Source organism: Pongo abelii, chromosome 16 (genome assembly GCF_028885655.2).
Source record: "Pongo abelii isolate AG06213 chromosome 16, NHGRI_mPonAbe1-v2.0_pri, whole genome shotgun sequence".
NCBI classification, from domain to species: Eukaryota; Metazoa; Chordata; class Mammalia; order Primates; family Hominidae; genus Pongo; species Pongo abelii.
Window position 1 is genome coordinate 22610050 of NC_072001.2, and position 16300 is coordinate 22626349.

At 42.9% G+C, this 16300-nt stretch overlaps 1 protein-coding gene across 1 annotated transcript; it reads left to right on the forward strand.

The window, feature by feature from the left end:
* The first annotated feature begins 8271 nt into the window (after positions 1 to 8271).
* Positions 8272 to 16052, forward strand: LOC129050357 (golgin subfamily A member 6-like protein 7). Its single transcript, XM_063716521.1, has 10 exons — positions 8272 to 8818; positions 10201 to 10329; positions 11128 to 11157; positions 11420 to 11470; positions 11559 to 11652; positions 11748 to 11854; positions 13090 to 13148; positions 13479 to 13620; positions 13916 to 14050; positions 14155 to 16052. Exons 1-10 carry the CDS (start codon positions 8756 to 8758, stop codon positions 15535 to 15537), a joined length of 2193 nt encoding a protein of 730 aa, XP_063572591.1. The 5' UTR covers positions 8272 to 8755; the 3' UTR covers positions 15538 to 16052.
* Positions 16053 to 16300: the final 248 nt, after the last annotated feature.

A 16300-nucleotide genomic window follows, 5' to 3' on the forward strand; every position in this document is an offset into this window, starting at 1 on the left:
ACCGTGCCCAGGCTAGTGACTATTTTTGAAAAAAGAAACACATTACCCTCCCTTGTTAATCACTTATGTACAAAAATGCATGTTTTGCTGTTGATCTGTTTTAACTAACTCTTTCTACATAAATAACACATTTGTACATGTATATGTGCAGATATATTTATAATGTTAAAACTGTGTTTAAGTGATGTTTACTAAACAGGATAAAATTTTGTTTGGAAAATTGAGATGTGAAATTTTATCTAGTTAATCTATAGTCCTTTCCCTTATGGTGTCCAGCTCTATGCAGGCTCTGCCTCACTCCAGATTATGTAAATATCAATTCATATTCAAATGAATTTGAAATTTAGCTTTCAACGTTTGCCTTTTCAATTCATCTTGAAATTATTGTGGTTATATTATTTCCTATCCACTAGCATACTTTTTAATCCCAACAGTAATGTTTCTGAAAAGACCACTAGTTCTTCTGTTGAGCAGTTACTGATACCTTGCCATTCAAGAGGAGGATAGAGATGCCCACAGCCCCTCTCCTTCAACCACATATGTCCAAGTAAAACTAGTATTTCTTCCTTTTAAAAAGATAGACATAATTATTTTCCATATTATTGAATACATTTCTGTTGTAACCTCAGTTCTACTCTTCAGAATCCTTTGTTCGATTTTCTTGTAGTTGATTTGATGATCCCACTCACACTTTCCTACCAGTTGTTCCAGAGACAATGGACTTAGTCACACGGTGGGGAGACACGTTTGTGGGGGTTGGGTGGAAGTTCTGGTTCAGGTCTGCATCTCTGTTCACCATAATTTATGATGATGCTGTAACTCACATCTGCTCTTTGATGAGAAGTCACACAAGTAATTGCTAAATTAACCCGTCAAATCTAACTATCATTCAGCTATGTCTCACTGAGCCTTTTCTGGACAAATCATGTTGTTCTCAAGAATATTTATGTGACTTTATCCTTTGGGCAAAGGCTATAGGCAACGGAGGCGATAGGGGAAGTATGTGGAAGGTTGACCCACATAGCTGTTTCCATATGCAACTTTTCAATCTTCTTGATTTCTGCTTCTCTTCCCAGTTCTTATCATCCATAGTGATTTTTGGAAAAACTGCCACTACGTTGGCATTGTGAGTACTCAGAGTGGTGGGTCTCTTCTCCTTAGCTAGACTGTCAGGACAATTCTATTCACTTTCAGACTTCCAAATGTCATCACATCTTCTTAGTGCCTGACCTCCTTTTCTCTCATTCACAAGATATTCATGGCTCCTTTTAAATAGGATAATGGCCCAGTGAAAAGTGTGTATTTTCTGAAAACATTGCTGAAAGGTGACGAAAGTGCCAAATGTATTTGCTTATAACATTTTTAAAGAAAAAAATTAAGATTGAAATGAAAGTAAGGATATTTTCATCCAATTACCTCATTCAGTTATCATAATCAAGGTCAGAGAAGAAAGAAACTTCAGCCTTTGCTAGAAGCAACTTGCAACAAATCACATATCTACTGACTCTGTGACATTCGTCCAGTGATAGCAGCAATGTTCCACTTATCACATGGTATACAGAAATACAGCAATTAAAATAGTTTTAGGTGCAGATCAAGCAGTAATTACTTTTGCCCAGAAATCTTAAAAAATAAATTGTATGTGGAGAACAGGAAGCTTAGGAAATTAGGGTGCCTTTTATCTTTGCAGTGACAATTTACCTTGCGCTCGCAGTGATGTTTTCTAGATTTTAAAAATCAATGTTTTTTATTTTTATTTATTTATTTATTTATTTTTTAAAATCTGCTAGCCCTTTTGCTTTTAGCAGCCACAGACTTCTTGGCCTCTTAAAGGCCCGGATGCCTGAAACTTCTGAAGAGATACTGCCTTCAGCTTCTTCTCAGTCACAGCGCAGTGTGAACACGTAGCTCCAATTATGCCTCTGCTTGCTTCAGCCTGCTGGCGCTTAATTAGGTGCTTATCCTAACACCTTAGAACATACTTTCTGTAGATGGTTTAATTTCAACCATCATATATGCTTTTTCTCAGAGTTTCTCCAGCTTCTCCAAACTTCCCTGTAAACGAGGCCTTGTAGGCAGTTTTCTTGCTATGACCTCACCTTCCATTCAGCGCAGAAACAGCATCCATTGCTGTTATGCAGTGGATAAAATTGTGTAACAATGGTTATGGTTTCATATCTTTAACGTTACCGGCAGACTTTACTCCTGGCCTTCTCCTAATCAATAGGCCAGTCTTCCCCTCCCCACCCCCACATTTTTAGCCATCTAATTTTATTCCTTACATTCATTCTTAAAAAGGCAAAAACCTGGCCGGGCGCGGTGGCCTAACGCCTGTAATCCCAGTGCTTTGGGAGGCCGAGGAGGGTGGATCACGAGGTCAGGAGATCGAGACCATCCTGGCTAACACAGTGAAACCCCGCCTCTACTAAAAATACAAAAAAATTAGCCTGGCAGTGGGCACCTGTAGTCCCAGCTACTCAGGAGGCTGAGGCAGGAGAATGGCGTGAACCTGGGAGGCGGAGCTGCAGTGATCCGAGATTGCGCTACTGCGCTCCATCCTGGGTGACAGAGCGAGACTCCATTTCAAAAAAAAAAGAGGCAAAAATCTTTTTTAGCCTTCTCTTCAGGATGGTTAAAATATATGGGCAACAAAAACAATTTTTACAAATGATTTAAAACACAATTTGCTTATTATTTTTCACACTAATAACACAAAGAATATAGACACTATATATATTCCAATCACATTGATCATGCAGAAAATAAATATTCTTTGATACTGGTTTTCCTTTGATCACAAATAGATATGAGGGCAAAATGTCTTATCACTTATTTACAAATAACTGATGGCCAAAATAGATAATTGTCATGATAGAAGTTATTGACACTGGCTGGGTGGGGTGGCTCATGCTTGTAATCCTAGCACTTTGGGAGACCGAGAAAGACGGGATCACCTGAGGTCAGGAGTTTGAGACCAGCCTGGCCAACATGTAGAAACCCTGTCTCTACATAAAAAAAAAATAAAAAATAAATAAACACTCTTTGGTTTTGGTGGTGGGCACCTGTAATTCCAGTTACTTTGGGAGGCTGAGGCAGGAAAGAAGTTATTGATACAAATATTTGCAAAAATAAAAAGTTATTTCATAACCACAAATAATTCCAAAGTATGTCCATGTGCTAATTTGTAAATAGGAAGGAAGTTCTTATTTTGAAACTTGCAGCCTGGGAAATATTTATAAGATTGTTATGGCATTGATAACTGGAGTACTTCCTATATCAACTTACTAGAATTTTGGAGACTGACTTTAAAATATAATAAAAAGGGAAAGACAGGGAATTGAACTTTCTTCTCATGTTTTTTACAAAATTTACAGGGAGCCAGAGTCTCATTTATGTCATCACAGATTTATTTTACAAGTTTGGACTTGCAAAAATGTGCCAAAATTTGAATGCCTTACACATTTTTTTGGGAAGCAGCTAAAATATATAATGCACTGACCTTTTAATGTTCACTTTGACTGGTTAATGGTTACACCTTTACAGCTCAGTTAGATTGTAAACAAGGGGACAAAACTGAATATATAAGGTCAGAGAAGTATAGTGACAAAATTTATGAACCCCTATACATTTCCTATGAATAAAAAATGATTAAAGTTCATACATTTGCTTTTTAAATATATATATAAGAAACACATCAAAAATTAATTCAAAGCATATATTACCAAATATATTCTTAATTTTGAATAACCTTACTTAGGTGTATCTTTTTCTACAAAGTTATGTCTTCATTAAACATTTTTCAAATTATTAGTATTATTATTTTTAACTGATGCTTCATATTTTATTTCCCCTCTGCTCTCCCATCGCACCCTTGGTGATGGTTGTGCCCATTTGAGCATTTCAGAGCACATGACCGTAAGTAAATCTTGAGAGAGGAGCGGAATTACTGTCTAAACAGTAACAGAAGGGGATTAGCTGTAAGGATAGCATAACTGTTGTGCAGGAACAGAAGCTGCCCAGATCTTCTTGGTGGACAATGCATAGAAGACTTAGAATTATGAAACATCTGTCCCCGCAACCACCCTTTCCCACCCATCCCCCAAACCCCCACTCCCACCCTTTCCCCGCCCCATTTAATAGTGTTAACAAAAGCTTAATTTAACTTTTTTTTTTTTTTTTTTGACGGTGTCTTGCTCAGTCGCCCAGGCTGGAGTGCAGTGGCGCAATCTCGGCTCACTGCAAGCTCCACCTCCCGGGTTCGCGCCATTCTCCTGCCTCAGCCTCCCGAGTAGCTGAGACTGCAGGCGCCCGCCCCCATGCCCAACTAATTTTTTGTATTTTTTAGTAGAGACGGGATTTCACTGTGTTAGTCAGGATGGTCTCCATCTCCTGACCTTGTGATCCACCCGCCTCAGCCTCCCAAAGTGCTGGGATTACAGGCATGAGCCACCGCGCCCGGCTTCCAGAATATAAAAAATGAGTTCCATGACGACAGGGCCCTCACTGAGCTGGCAGGCCCCTCCATGGATCACCGGCACCAAGGCGCTGTCCAAATCATTCATGTACTGTGAGGAAGGGGGCTGGCCATGGCTCCCTGCTTGATAGCCAACCCGATCTGAGGCAAGTGTCACACGTAGTCCCAGTTTGGTCATTCCATCTTCCTTCAGAAGCTTCAGGAGCAAGGCAAAAAGCCTTGGCAACATGCTCCATCTACTGTGATCTGTAGGATCACCGAGGCAATTGTGCTGGTAATCGTTTTCTTGTAATCCCAGCACTAGGATTTCTAGGAAATCCTGGGAACCGTTTTCTAGGAAAAACACCTCTGTCCATCTGATGACTTTTCCATTTGCTTTATATTCTGATCCATGGAATATCTTCACATTTGTTACAGTCTCCATGGACTTCCCATCTATAGGACTTAGGTCACCCTTGCTAACGTTTTTGTCATCATCCACCCACTGGATGTGGATGTGCTCCTGGGGTTCCTCCGCGTCTGCCTTCCCACAGGTGATGGTGAAGTCCCTCATCTCTAGCAGTGCCTGCCTCAAGGAATCCATGTTCTCTGCAGTGATCTGGACCATAACGCCATCTTCCACAATACTGGACTTGGCAAGGTATCCAGAAGAGGATTTCAGAGCGCCACTGAACACAAAAAAACTGCTTTGAGTTTGCATATAGTTACAGTAGTACTGAAAAATCCTCCCAATTTAGGTTTTTGTTTTCAGTTTTGTTTCTCTGTTTTCTAGTGCATAAGGACTTAATAAATATTCATTTAACAAAATTGAAATCTCAAAGGTACATATAAATAAACAATATAAATAACCATCCTTATTACAGTTAACTTTGTGCTTTAAAAAAAAAAGGTATCCGAAGAAAGACAGACGTATTCATGCAATAAAATCTTAGCAATCCCTGCAATAGTTTTCCAGAATTATCAGCCCTCCCATCTTACTCTGGACAGAATGAAAAAAAAATTAGTTCTCTTGTGTTGCTCTTTGAGTTCCAACTAGGAAAAATTACTGAAAAGAGCTGGATGTTACAACTGTTTTGGGCAGAGAAGTCACACTTTTCAGGAGGACCCCATAGTAGAAACTGTTTTTAAAAAGTTCTTTTTACTTGAAATTACACAAGAAAGCAGAAAATGACATTGCAAAAAGGAAAAAAGTATAGGCAGGAACATTGTTACAGAAGCCAGGTGACAATAAGTAGAGAGTAGAAAGCAATCAACACTTTTGACCATTGAGAATGAGGAAAGTGGAAATTGAATGGCTCACGGATAAAAATAGTCACCCACATGTCAATAACATGGATTCTGAAGAGTCAGACTTACGCACACACAGAGCATCTACCACATGCACGAGTTGTGTGTGAGTTTGGTGATAATGAAGAGAGACTAACTGTTGCATCAACTAATATACTCTGGGAGTGAAGAGCAGGATAAAAAAAAAACTGTAGAGACCGCTACTCTAGGTCATTTAAGTGTTCTAAGGAGAGAAAAATAACATAATAGAAGAAAGTGATAACTATCTGGAATGGTGGGATGGGTGGCTTCTGACACAGCTCCCATGTTTCTGATTCCACCTCCCGATATCTTGTATTATCTCCCCTTCTTGAGTATGAGCTAGACCTGGTGGCTTGCTGCTAAGAAACAGAATTCAACAAAAGTAATGCTGTGTTACTTCCTTGGTTAGGCAACAAGGAACTACGTCTTGCCCCTTGCTAGCCACCCCCAACTCTTGCTGGCATTCCCTCTTGCACTCTCGCTTGCTTGCTTTGATAAAGAGTTACCATGTTGTGTGATGCTTTGTGGAGAGGCCCACGTGACAAGGAACCAAGGGAGTTTACAGCACAACACGTGGCATAAAACTAAAGCCAAAAACTATGTGAGTGAGTCTGCAAATACATTATTCCCTGTCCAGCCTTAAGGTGACTGCAGACTTTTAAAAGAGTGAGAGTCAGAGGCCACAGCTGATCCACATGTGGATTCCCACCAACAAAAATTGAAATAATGTGTGTTTTAAAATGCTAAGTTTGGGAGTGATATGTTACATATAAATAGATAAATAATAAAGATGGTTTCGCATGGAGATAATGACAGAAAGGAATTCGACTATTTTAATAGTCCATTGAAGAGGTATGAAAGATCTGAATTTGGATGGTAGCAGTGTGAATGATGTAAAAGATAAATGTGAGATTCGATAAAGTAAGATTTTATAGGACCTACCAATGATGGGGGTGAGAGGAGGATAGAGAGATGGGAGAGAGAAAGGCAGGGGGAAAGGGAGAAAAGGAGAGGGAGAAGCGGTAAATGAACAAGATTTTTAGTTCAAGTCAGTAGGAAAACCATTGGCAGAGTTGTTTTATTTAAGCATTAACAATTACTTTCTGAGCATCTGTGATGTGTAAGACATTATGTTATCTGTACTAGACACTGAGATGAACCCTCAAAATGGTGATGCCCTCAAAATGGTATAGTGCAAAGTAGAATGTTGTGAAATTTTTCCTAATGGAGAAATTCATCCAATTAGCATTTGAGGAAAGGTATATGTGAGTTGGACTTTGGATAGTAACATATAGAGATTAACATTAGAAAGGAAGCAAAATATTTCATTAGACATATAAAGAAGTCAATAGTTTATTTTCACTAGATTGCGAGCATATGAAAAAGACAATGGGAAAATGTGTCTCAATTGTCAGCCTAAATTTAACATCTTATTGTGTAGTGAAATCACAGGACAATTAAATAGATGTCTTGCACTTAGGACAAATTATTTAAGTTTGTTGAAGAAATGAGATGATTGATTTTATTTTTAAGTAATAAGTAATGTGAGAAAATCTGCAATCAGTAGGGTTTATGTAGATCCAGCCTCAACAAACTACTGCTGATGGGCCAAATCTAGTCTGCAGCTCATTCATGTAAACAAAGTTTTATTGGAATATAGCCATCCTCATTCATTACATAATGTCTATGGCTTTGACAGAGACTGTGCCACCTGCAAAGCCAAAAATATTTACTATCTGTCCCTGGACAGGAAACGCTTCTCAATCCCTGGTCTACATCATAAAATGGATTTGAGTAGAGAGAAAGAAAAAAAACTCATTAAAACATATGGGGTGTTACTGCCTTAAACAAGTAGGATACTAACAATAAAAATGGAAAGGAAAAGTTGGAGTGTGCGTGTGGGTATGCATCCGTGTGCATTTGTGTGTATGTGATGAAAACTGCTTAAATGCAGGGTACAATATAGAAGAGGAGGCCGTCGTGGTGCTTAGATGGCTGTGAATTCACAGTCTCCTCCATTAATATTTAAGTGCAATTTTGGAGGAATAAGCCTTTCCACTCAACTCTTAAGTGGTTTAATCAACTCGTCGTATTTTTTTCCTAATGGTTAGAAAGGATAAGTTACTCAGAAGGAAAAGTAGTATTGATTGAGAAAGAATTATAATGGAAGGGAGCGGTGATTGCATACTTCTAGGAAAGCTGGAGGGAACAGCTAAAAATCAGTATGATACTGAACACTTGGATGAATGCATGAGTGAAAGCAGGTGAGAGCAGCCCTAAAAGGAAGCCAGTTTGCACCAAAAGTAAACACTGGTTTTCATGCTGCCTCTTGTATATATGTATCAAAAGATACTGGTACTTAATGTATAAATTAGAATATTAACTTTTTTAGTATGAATTGAAATTATATGGGGTTTAAAAAAATCAATGATTTAAAAACATCACCAGGTTCCTTTTGTTGTTTAAATTCTCTCCTGATAGAACTAAATAGGGGTCTCCTAAATAGGGTTCAAGAAGCAGAAACTTACATAATGGTACTCAGGATTCAATGCATTAAAGATTAATATTCCTTGAATTAGAAGAGCCGAACTAAGCATCTAAACACCAGATATAGGTCTAGAATAGCAGATACATCTAAGTAGGTTTCAACTGTCTAAGGGCACATGCCTGGTGCAGGGACATGAACAAATGGTGGGTAAACAGTGATAAAAGCCCTATGAGGGATGTTTAGCATTGAAATGTGTAAAGTTTTTATTTAATCACAAAGTTTTCTATATTAGCTTAAATTTTATAATGATGATGAATTACTCCTGTGAAAATTAAAAACTTTTTTTTTGTATTTTTAAAGAAAAAAGCACAAATACACCCATAGAACACTGTGAAATATTATCTTTCACAATGTACACCAGGCCAGGAAATTATTGGGCTGATTTGAGTCTTCAACAAAATTTTACTTTGTGAAGAAATAAGACAATGCTAGAGGGACCAAGATTTCCATTTGCCTGTGCTCCTTCTGATGCCATCTTTACTCTCCAGGTGAAAGGATGTTTGTGAGATCAATATTCCTCTTCTTTGATAGTTACCTTCTTTTAAAACCTACTGAACACTGACTTACTCAGCTCTTCTTTATTCTTTCCCATTTCCTCTGGGTCCTTTGATAATAGATGCTAGTATCCCTGTCTGTCATTCACTCCTATATGGTTCTCAGGGTTTGTTTGCTGTTCTTCCCTCTGTTAACCTGAGCCTTACAGGCCAAAGTAAATTACTCTCCCAGCACCTTTTATACAGAGTGGTTCATAGTAGTTTTCCTGACACCTATGTTATTACACATTTCTCCTCAAGACCATCTCTAAAGCTTTATGATTTACACATGAGTTACCTTAGACCAACTGACCTAAACACAAGATATGCTGTCACATTTGAAGCTGCTTCCTCAGAATATGTTGGTTGAAATCTACTGCCTCTCCCTTGTCCAGGGTTTCTAAATACCTGTAGGGCAGCTTCTCAATAATATGCATTACTAATATCTCAGAATCATTATTATACCAACAAGAACTTTTTACTTTCATTACTGTGTCAGATGACTCGGAATATCATTAGCAAAACCTGTTTAGAACAGCCGTCTTAAATCCTTGTTGAACCAATTCCAGCATGCTTTTAATTTAAGAAGTAATCCTGGTGCAGTGGTTCATGCCTGTAATCCAATCACTTTGGGAGGCCGAGGCAGGCAGATTACGAGGTCAGGAGATTGAGACCTTCCTAGCCAACATGGTGAAACCCCATCTCTACTAAAAATACAAAAATAGTTGGATGTGGTGGCATGTGCCTGTAATCCCAGCTACTCAAGAGGCTGAGGCAGGTGAATCTCTTGAACCCAGGAGGCAGAGGTTGCAGTGAGCTGAGATCGTGCCACTGCACTCCAGCCTGGTGACAGAGTGAGACCCCATCTCAAAAAAAAAAAAAAAGTAATCTTGAGTAGTATATTCCTTCCCAAGATGAGCATGCAAACAAAGATAACATGACTTTTTATTCTATATGTACGTTTGAAGGATCTCTTTAGTTCTTTAAAAACTGCATGAGATGTATAATTTTATAAATATTGAGATGCTTTGGAAAAAATATTGAAGAAAGGCCATTTGATTAAGCATAAAGCACTTAAAGTGAATGCCAAGAAAGTTGCATAGGTCAAAATAGGTCCACAAAAATGTATAGATTAGTGAAGCTTCCAATGTGAACTGACCGTTTCTCTGAGTGTCTTTTATAATTATGGGTGAAGGCTGAGGATTGTGACAACATTTCCTACAGTTGGTGGCATTAAATCAGATGGGCTATAAGAGTATTTAGTATAAACTGTAAAGCAGGATGTGACTGTAGGATCTTGTAGTTCTCATGAGTATCACTGCTCTTCCTTTCCACAGTTGAGAGACCATCATGCCCAGACCAGCCCTAGTGTTGGTGCAGGAGCAAGCGACGCCAAAAAGAAGAAAATAAATAATGGCACTAACCCTGAGACAACCACTTCTGATGGTTGCCACTCACCTGAGGATGTGAGTCTTGGCTGGCCAGGCTCCTTGGGGACAGAGGGCCCAAGGGGTGGTGGAGGGTAATTGTTAAGATTGTGGAAGAACTGCCAGGTACTGGTTAAGAGTTCTGGGTTTGAATCCTACCTCTCCATCTCCTAGGGATATGATTTAGGGCAAATAGCTTGAGCTCTTTGGGCCTCTCTTTTCACATCTGTAAAACAGGAGTGGTATTGTTTTACTTGTATTTGTGAAGTTTAAATGAGATTTATCATTGTGTTTTTATGTTAATCCCTAGTCCAGGGCCGGCTGTAAACTCTCCTTCTTGGGCTTGCATTTCCTGAGGTAGAGTTAGAGAGTATCAGAGGTTTCTGTTAGCTCTGAGAGCCCAACAGTTAAAGGCCCACTAGAATGGAAACCTCGGGGCCAAGGGCTCCTCTCTGCCTTTTCTGACCTCTATCCCTGCTGTGAGGAGCTGTCCCTGGCCCGTATGTGCTCAACGTTTGCTGAATGAATGCACCTTTCTCAATCACAAGCTGGCAGAAGGGTGGGCTTTTCTCACACTCCATCTCCGAAGGTTTCTGTTACTGTCTTTTCAAGAGAATCTAGTTTCAGACTTTGAGTTCCGTGGCTGTGGGCAAAAACCAACAAAGACCCAAATCCTTCTTCTTTGGGAGTTGAGGAGAGTTGACCAGTTCGTGTTCCCATTGGGTCTGAGAACTTTGCCCTTAAAATCCATTCCTGACCCCTGCCTACCACTTCCTGGCCTGGGGAATAGAGTTGAGGGGGCTACCCTCAGTCACCTTCCTTTGACTCTCCCCACAGAAACAACAGAACCGAGCTCAGCTGAAAGAAGTAACATGGTTTCTTTCTTTGCTCATGACATGACTGCTGGGTTTGGGGGCACTCAGATGTAGAGGCCCAAGTCTCATCTCCCCCACTCCTAGCCTGGGGAAGAAGGCTCACCCCCCTTATTCCACCCCATCCCCACAGGGTCCCTGATAAACTGGTCCCATGGGTGGGCCTGTCCTGGGGCAGGGGGCCATTCTGGGGGCATGTCTCTTGCTGTGGATCTCTGCCTCCCCCTAGTAGGAGCTCTTTCTTCCTCTTCCTATAGGAAAAGAAGGTGAGCCATCAACACCAGCAAGCCCTAAGGAGGCAGCTAGAGGTGAGTGGAGGGGGTGAAGTTCCCTCCTGTCCTCTGGATGAGGTTTCTTTGCTTCTCTTTCAGCACTTGCTTGTCTTTTCTCCCAAAGGCCCAGGATCATACCGTAGAAATCCTTATGTGTCAGAAAATTGAACTGGAGACAGTGCTCTATTACAGCCAGGATGCTGCCGGGAAATTTGAAGGTGGGAATCTGGGCACCCCATCATCCCTCAACCTCGCACTTTCACAGGCCTTTGGGGGAGTCCTTTGGGCCGCATCTCAACCTCTCTTATTCCAGGAGAGTCCCATTATCTGGCAGACCACCTGCATCATTCCTGGCACTTTGAAGGAGAGTTACAGCCGGCTCTCTCCTCTGTGTCCATACAGCACAAGAAGGCAGACAGGGTGAGTCCAATCACCTGCACGGTCCCATGGGAGCCCAGCTTTGCAGATAGAGGAATGAGCCTAAAGGTCCCTTCTGCAGGATGCAGTGTCCTGCCCAGAAGACAGCATGGGCCATTTCTTGCTGCTTTTGTGTGTGGTTGTTAGAGACAGGTTAGGGCTGAGTCAGCTGCTGTGGGTGAGTTGTGGGGTGCTGTGGGGAGCAAGCACTGGACACAGAGCTCCGAGGCCAAGTGCCCACCCTGCCCATACTTGGCTGCACCCTTGGTCAAATCCTAGGTGGGGGTTAGGGTACTTGTACCATGAAAGTACAGAAGAGTATCTTTAGTATGTTAGCATTTGTGTAGAGAGAGGGAACACACATACGTGTGTGTGTATGTATTATGGTAATATACATAAAACATGTTTGTAAGGATTCGTAAAAACTCAGGAGATAGGAACAGTGTTGGGGGGAGATATTTCCCTTCTGTACCTTCTGAGGTTTGGACTATGCCAATGTACCGTTCTTTCAAAAATGAACAAAGGATTAATTTCCTTCTCCTTATCTGTGTCCCTACCCCCAGCGAAAGAATGGGCTTAGAGAATCAGATATACTTGCGTTTTGAAATCCCAGCTCTAAGTGATCTTAGGCAGCACTTAACCTCTAATACCCCATGTTTTTCATCTACACAATAGAGATAATAATGGTAACCATCTCCTATGGAGGTTGTGAGGATTAAATGGGATTGTTAGCATAGTGCCTGGTGAAGCACTCAATAAAGGTTCCAACAGTGGTAGTAATAAGAGTAATAGCAATAGCAATATTATCTGATCTCTCTGGGCCCCTGTTAGCCAGCTATCAATTCAATCTCTTTCCGTGTCCCTTCCACCCTTACTGAGTTCTTTGAAAAACAAGTGAGAGCCAGGTGCGGTGGTGCATGCCTGTAATCCCAGCTACTTAGGAGGCTGAGGCAGAAGAATCACTTGAACCCAGGAGGCGGAGGTTGCGATGAGGTGAGATCGCGCCTGTGCACTCCAGCATGGGCAACAAGAGAGAAACTCCATCTCAAAAAAAAAAAAAAAGAAAGAAAGAAAGGAAAACAAATGAGACCATGGGCTTGGAAATGTCTTGAGAACATGTCGGGTGTGATTGAGAGGGAGCAAGAGTTACTGTGGAGTAGTCACTGTAGCTGTCATTACTGGTCGGCCAGCTGCTCCTCTGCCTGCTCTATCCTGACTTGACCTTTCTCTATTTGCAGTACATCGAGGAGTTAACAAATGAGAGGGACACCTTGAGTCTGGAGCTGTATAGGAACATGTAGGATGGGGGAAGTTGGGATGGGAGGTCTGGGAGCCCTTAGTGGGGGTGGTGTGCTGGGAGATGGGGGGTACACGTGAGCATGGTGAGTGGCTCATACAGGTTTTCATGTGTGTGCAGGGAAGCTCTAGTGCCTCCTGTGCCACTGACTCATGGGGTAGCCTCAGGCAACTCATGTCCTCTCTCTGGCCTGCCACCTGGGACTTTTAATTCCTGGGGTCCCTTCCAGTGCCATGATTCTGTGGTTGTGGGGTGAGGGTAGAGGGTCGATCACCAAAGCGGTCCTTTCTGTTCTTCATTCATTCCTTTCTCTACTGCCTCTGGCTATAGCATAACCAATGAGGAGCTGAAGGAGAAAAATGCCAAACTACAAGAAAAACTTCGACTCGTAGAATCTGAAAAGTCTGAGATCCAGCTCCACATCAAGGGGCTAAAAAGGAAGCTGGAGAAGGACAAAATCCTGCTGCCACAGGTGAGAGACTGCAGCCCTCAGGGTTGTGGGAGCCCCATCCAGCTGGGACCATGGTCTAGGGATCATGCAGGGTATGGGGAGGGTCCAGCCAAGAGTTGGAAAATTTGGGTCCTTGTTCTGGTCCCACCATAGAATCCTCTAGAGTGTGCTAAAAATCTACAAAGTGGGGACCTGTCTGGGAAATCAGAACCTCAGGGTTAGGGCTTAAAATTTCTTTTTAAAGAATCATAGATGAAAACTGTTATTTTATAGATTACATTTATATAGCTAGCTTATGAGTCTATTTCCTTTTCAGGTTCAAACCAACACTTTGCAGGAGGAGAAGATGTGGAGGCAGGAGGAGAAGCTACAGGATCAGAAGGAGAAGATACGGAAGCAGGAGGAGAAGCTACAGGATCAGGAGGAGAAGATACGGAAGCAGGAGGAAAAGATGCGGAGACAGGAGAGAAGCTGTGGGCACAGGAAAAGGAGCTGCGGGAGCAGCAGGAGCACATGTGGGAGCAGGAAAAGGAGCTGCGGGAGCAGCAGGAGCACATGTGGGAGCAGGAAAAGGAGCTGCGGGAGCAGGAAAAGAAGATGAAGGAGCAGGAGCAGCAGTTGAGGGAGCAGGAGGAGAAGATGTGGGAGCAGGCAGAGAAGATTTGGGAGCAGGAGGAGAAGATGTGGAGACAGGAGGAGAGGCTGTGGCAGCAGGAGAAGCAGATGTGGGAGGAGGAGGAGAAGATGTGGGAGCAGGCAGAGAAGATTTGGGAGCAGGAGGAGAAGATGTGGAGACAGGAGGAGAGGCTGTGGCAGCAGGAGAAGCAGATGTGGGAGGAGGAGGAGAAGATGTGGGAGCAGGAGAAGAAGATGTGGAGACAGGAGGAGAAGCTGCAGAAGCAGGAGAAGGAGCTGCATGAGCTGGAGGAGCAGATGCGGAAGCAGGAGGTGCAGATGTGGAAGCAGGAGGAGCAGATGAGGAAGCAGGAGGAGCAGATGAGGAAGCAGGAGGAGCAGATGCGGAAGCAGGAGGAGCAGATGAGGAAGCAGGAGGTGCAGCTGTGGAAGCAGGAGAAGGAGCTGCGTGAGCTGGAGAAGCAGATGCGGAAGCAGGAGGAGCAGATGAGGAAGCAGGAGGAGCAGATGCAGAAGCAGGAGGAGCAGGCATGGAAGCAGGAAGAGCAGAGGCCCGAGCTGGAGGAGCAGATGCGGAAGAAGGAGGAGAAGATTTGGAAGCAGGAGGAGCAGATGCAGAAGCAGGAGGAGCAGATGAGGAAGCAGGAGGAGCAGATGCAGAAGCAGGAGAAGGAGCTGCGTGAGCTGGAGAAGCAGATGTGGAAGAAGGAGAAGCAGATGGGAGAGGTGGAGGAGCAGATGTGGAAGCAGGAGGAGCAGATGCACGAGCTGGAGGAGCAGATGCGGGAGCAGGATGAGAGGCTGCGATTGAAGGAGGAGAGGCTGTGGGATCAGGATGAGAAGATGCGCGAGGAGGAGGAGAAGATGTGGATACAGGAGGAAAGGCTTCGGGAGCAGGAAAAGGAGCTGCGGGAGAAGGAAGAGGAGATGCAGAAGCAGGAGAAGATGTGGGGGCAGGAGGAGAAGATGCGGGAGGAGGAGAAGAAGATGCGGGGGCAGGAGGAGAAGATGCGGGAGAAGGAGAGGATGGGAGAGCAGGAGGAGAAGATGCAGGAGGAGCGGTGCTCAGAGCCCTGCCTCCCTCCCTCCAAAGACCTTTCTGATAGGAGCCACCCTGGCAGCGTGGAGCCTGCGCGAGAGGCCGGGAAGGGTTATTCCCATGACAACCGCACTGCACAGCAGATGATGCAGCTGCTTGGTGGAAGGAAGAACGCCCAGGAGCGCCCAGTCTTAGGCAGCACCTCCTGCATCCCATTCTTCTACCGAGGAGATAAGAAAAAGATGAAGATCATCAATATCTAAAAGCCGGCACTGTCAACAAGGCCTACAGAAGTGTAAGCCGCCGTGTAACTTTGTGAATATAGTCTGACAACAAACTTGAAAAAAAGAAAAAAAAAAGAAAATTTATTTTAAATTGTGGCAAAATACTGGCCTGGCGTGGTCGCCCACACTTGTAATCGCAGCACTTTGGGAGGCCTAGGCAGGTGGTTCACCTTAAGTCAGGAGTTCAAGACCAGCCTGGCCAACATGATGAAACCCCGTTAAAAAAGTTAGCCAGGCATGGTTGCGCATGCCTGTCATCCCAGCTACGCGGGAGGCTGAGGTTGCAGTGAGTCTATATCACACCACTGCCTCCAGTCTGGGTTGACAGAGTGAGACTACACCTCAAAAAAAAAAAAAAAAGTTTCTACCTGAGGACTATAATACCTATGTACGTTTCTATTGTTTTTTTTCTTGGACTTTCTCGTTTAGTCCTGTGTTGTCTTGTCTTATGGCATGCCTAGTAAACTTTTATCTGCCTCCAGAGAGTAATGACTTTGACTTTATGGCACACAATTGGAGTAAGAGCAGACCGCCTTCATCTGGTTTGGGACTAAGCTAGTTCAAAGCAGGTTTTAGGTTTTGTGACAGCTGGTCTATGTTTTATTCATTTGGACTCCTAGGAGTGGCCCTTCCAGGGTCCCCACCAAGGTCCCATCTCCTTCCTGGGATCCAAATTCTCATTAGGTCATTTCAGCCCTGTGAGAGTGCCAAACATTCAGCTAGGCTCTCCAGCCTCTTAACT

Bases quoted from the DNA above. Each gene is read 5' to 3' on its own strand.
- LOC129050357 (XM_063716521.1), top strand. From the start codon at position 8,756: ATGCTAGAGGGACCAAGATTTCCATTTGCCTGTGCTCCTTCTGATGCC. The intron at 8,819-10,200 runs GTGAAAGGATGT...TCCTTTCCACAG, and splicing joins ATGCCATCTTTACTCTCCAG to TTGAGAGACCATCATGCCCA. The intron at 11,653-11,747 runs GTGGGAATCTGG...CTCTTATTCCAG, and splicing joins TGCTGCCGGGAAATTTGAAG to GAGAGTCCCATTATCTGGCA.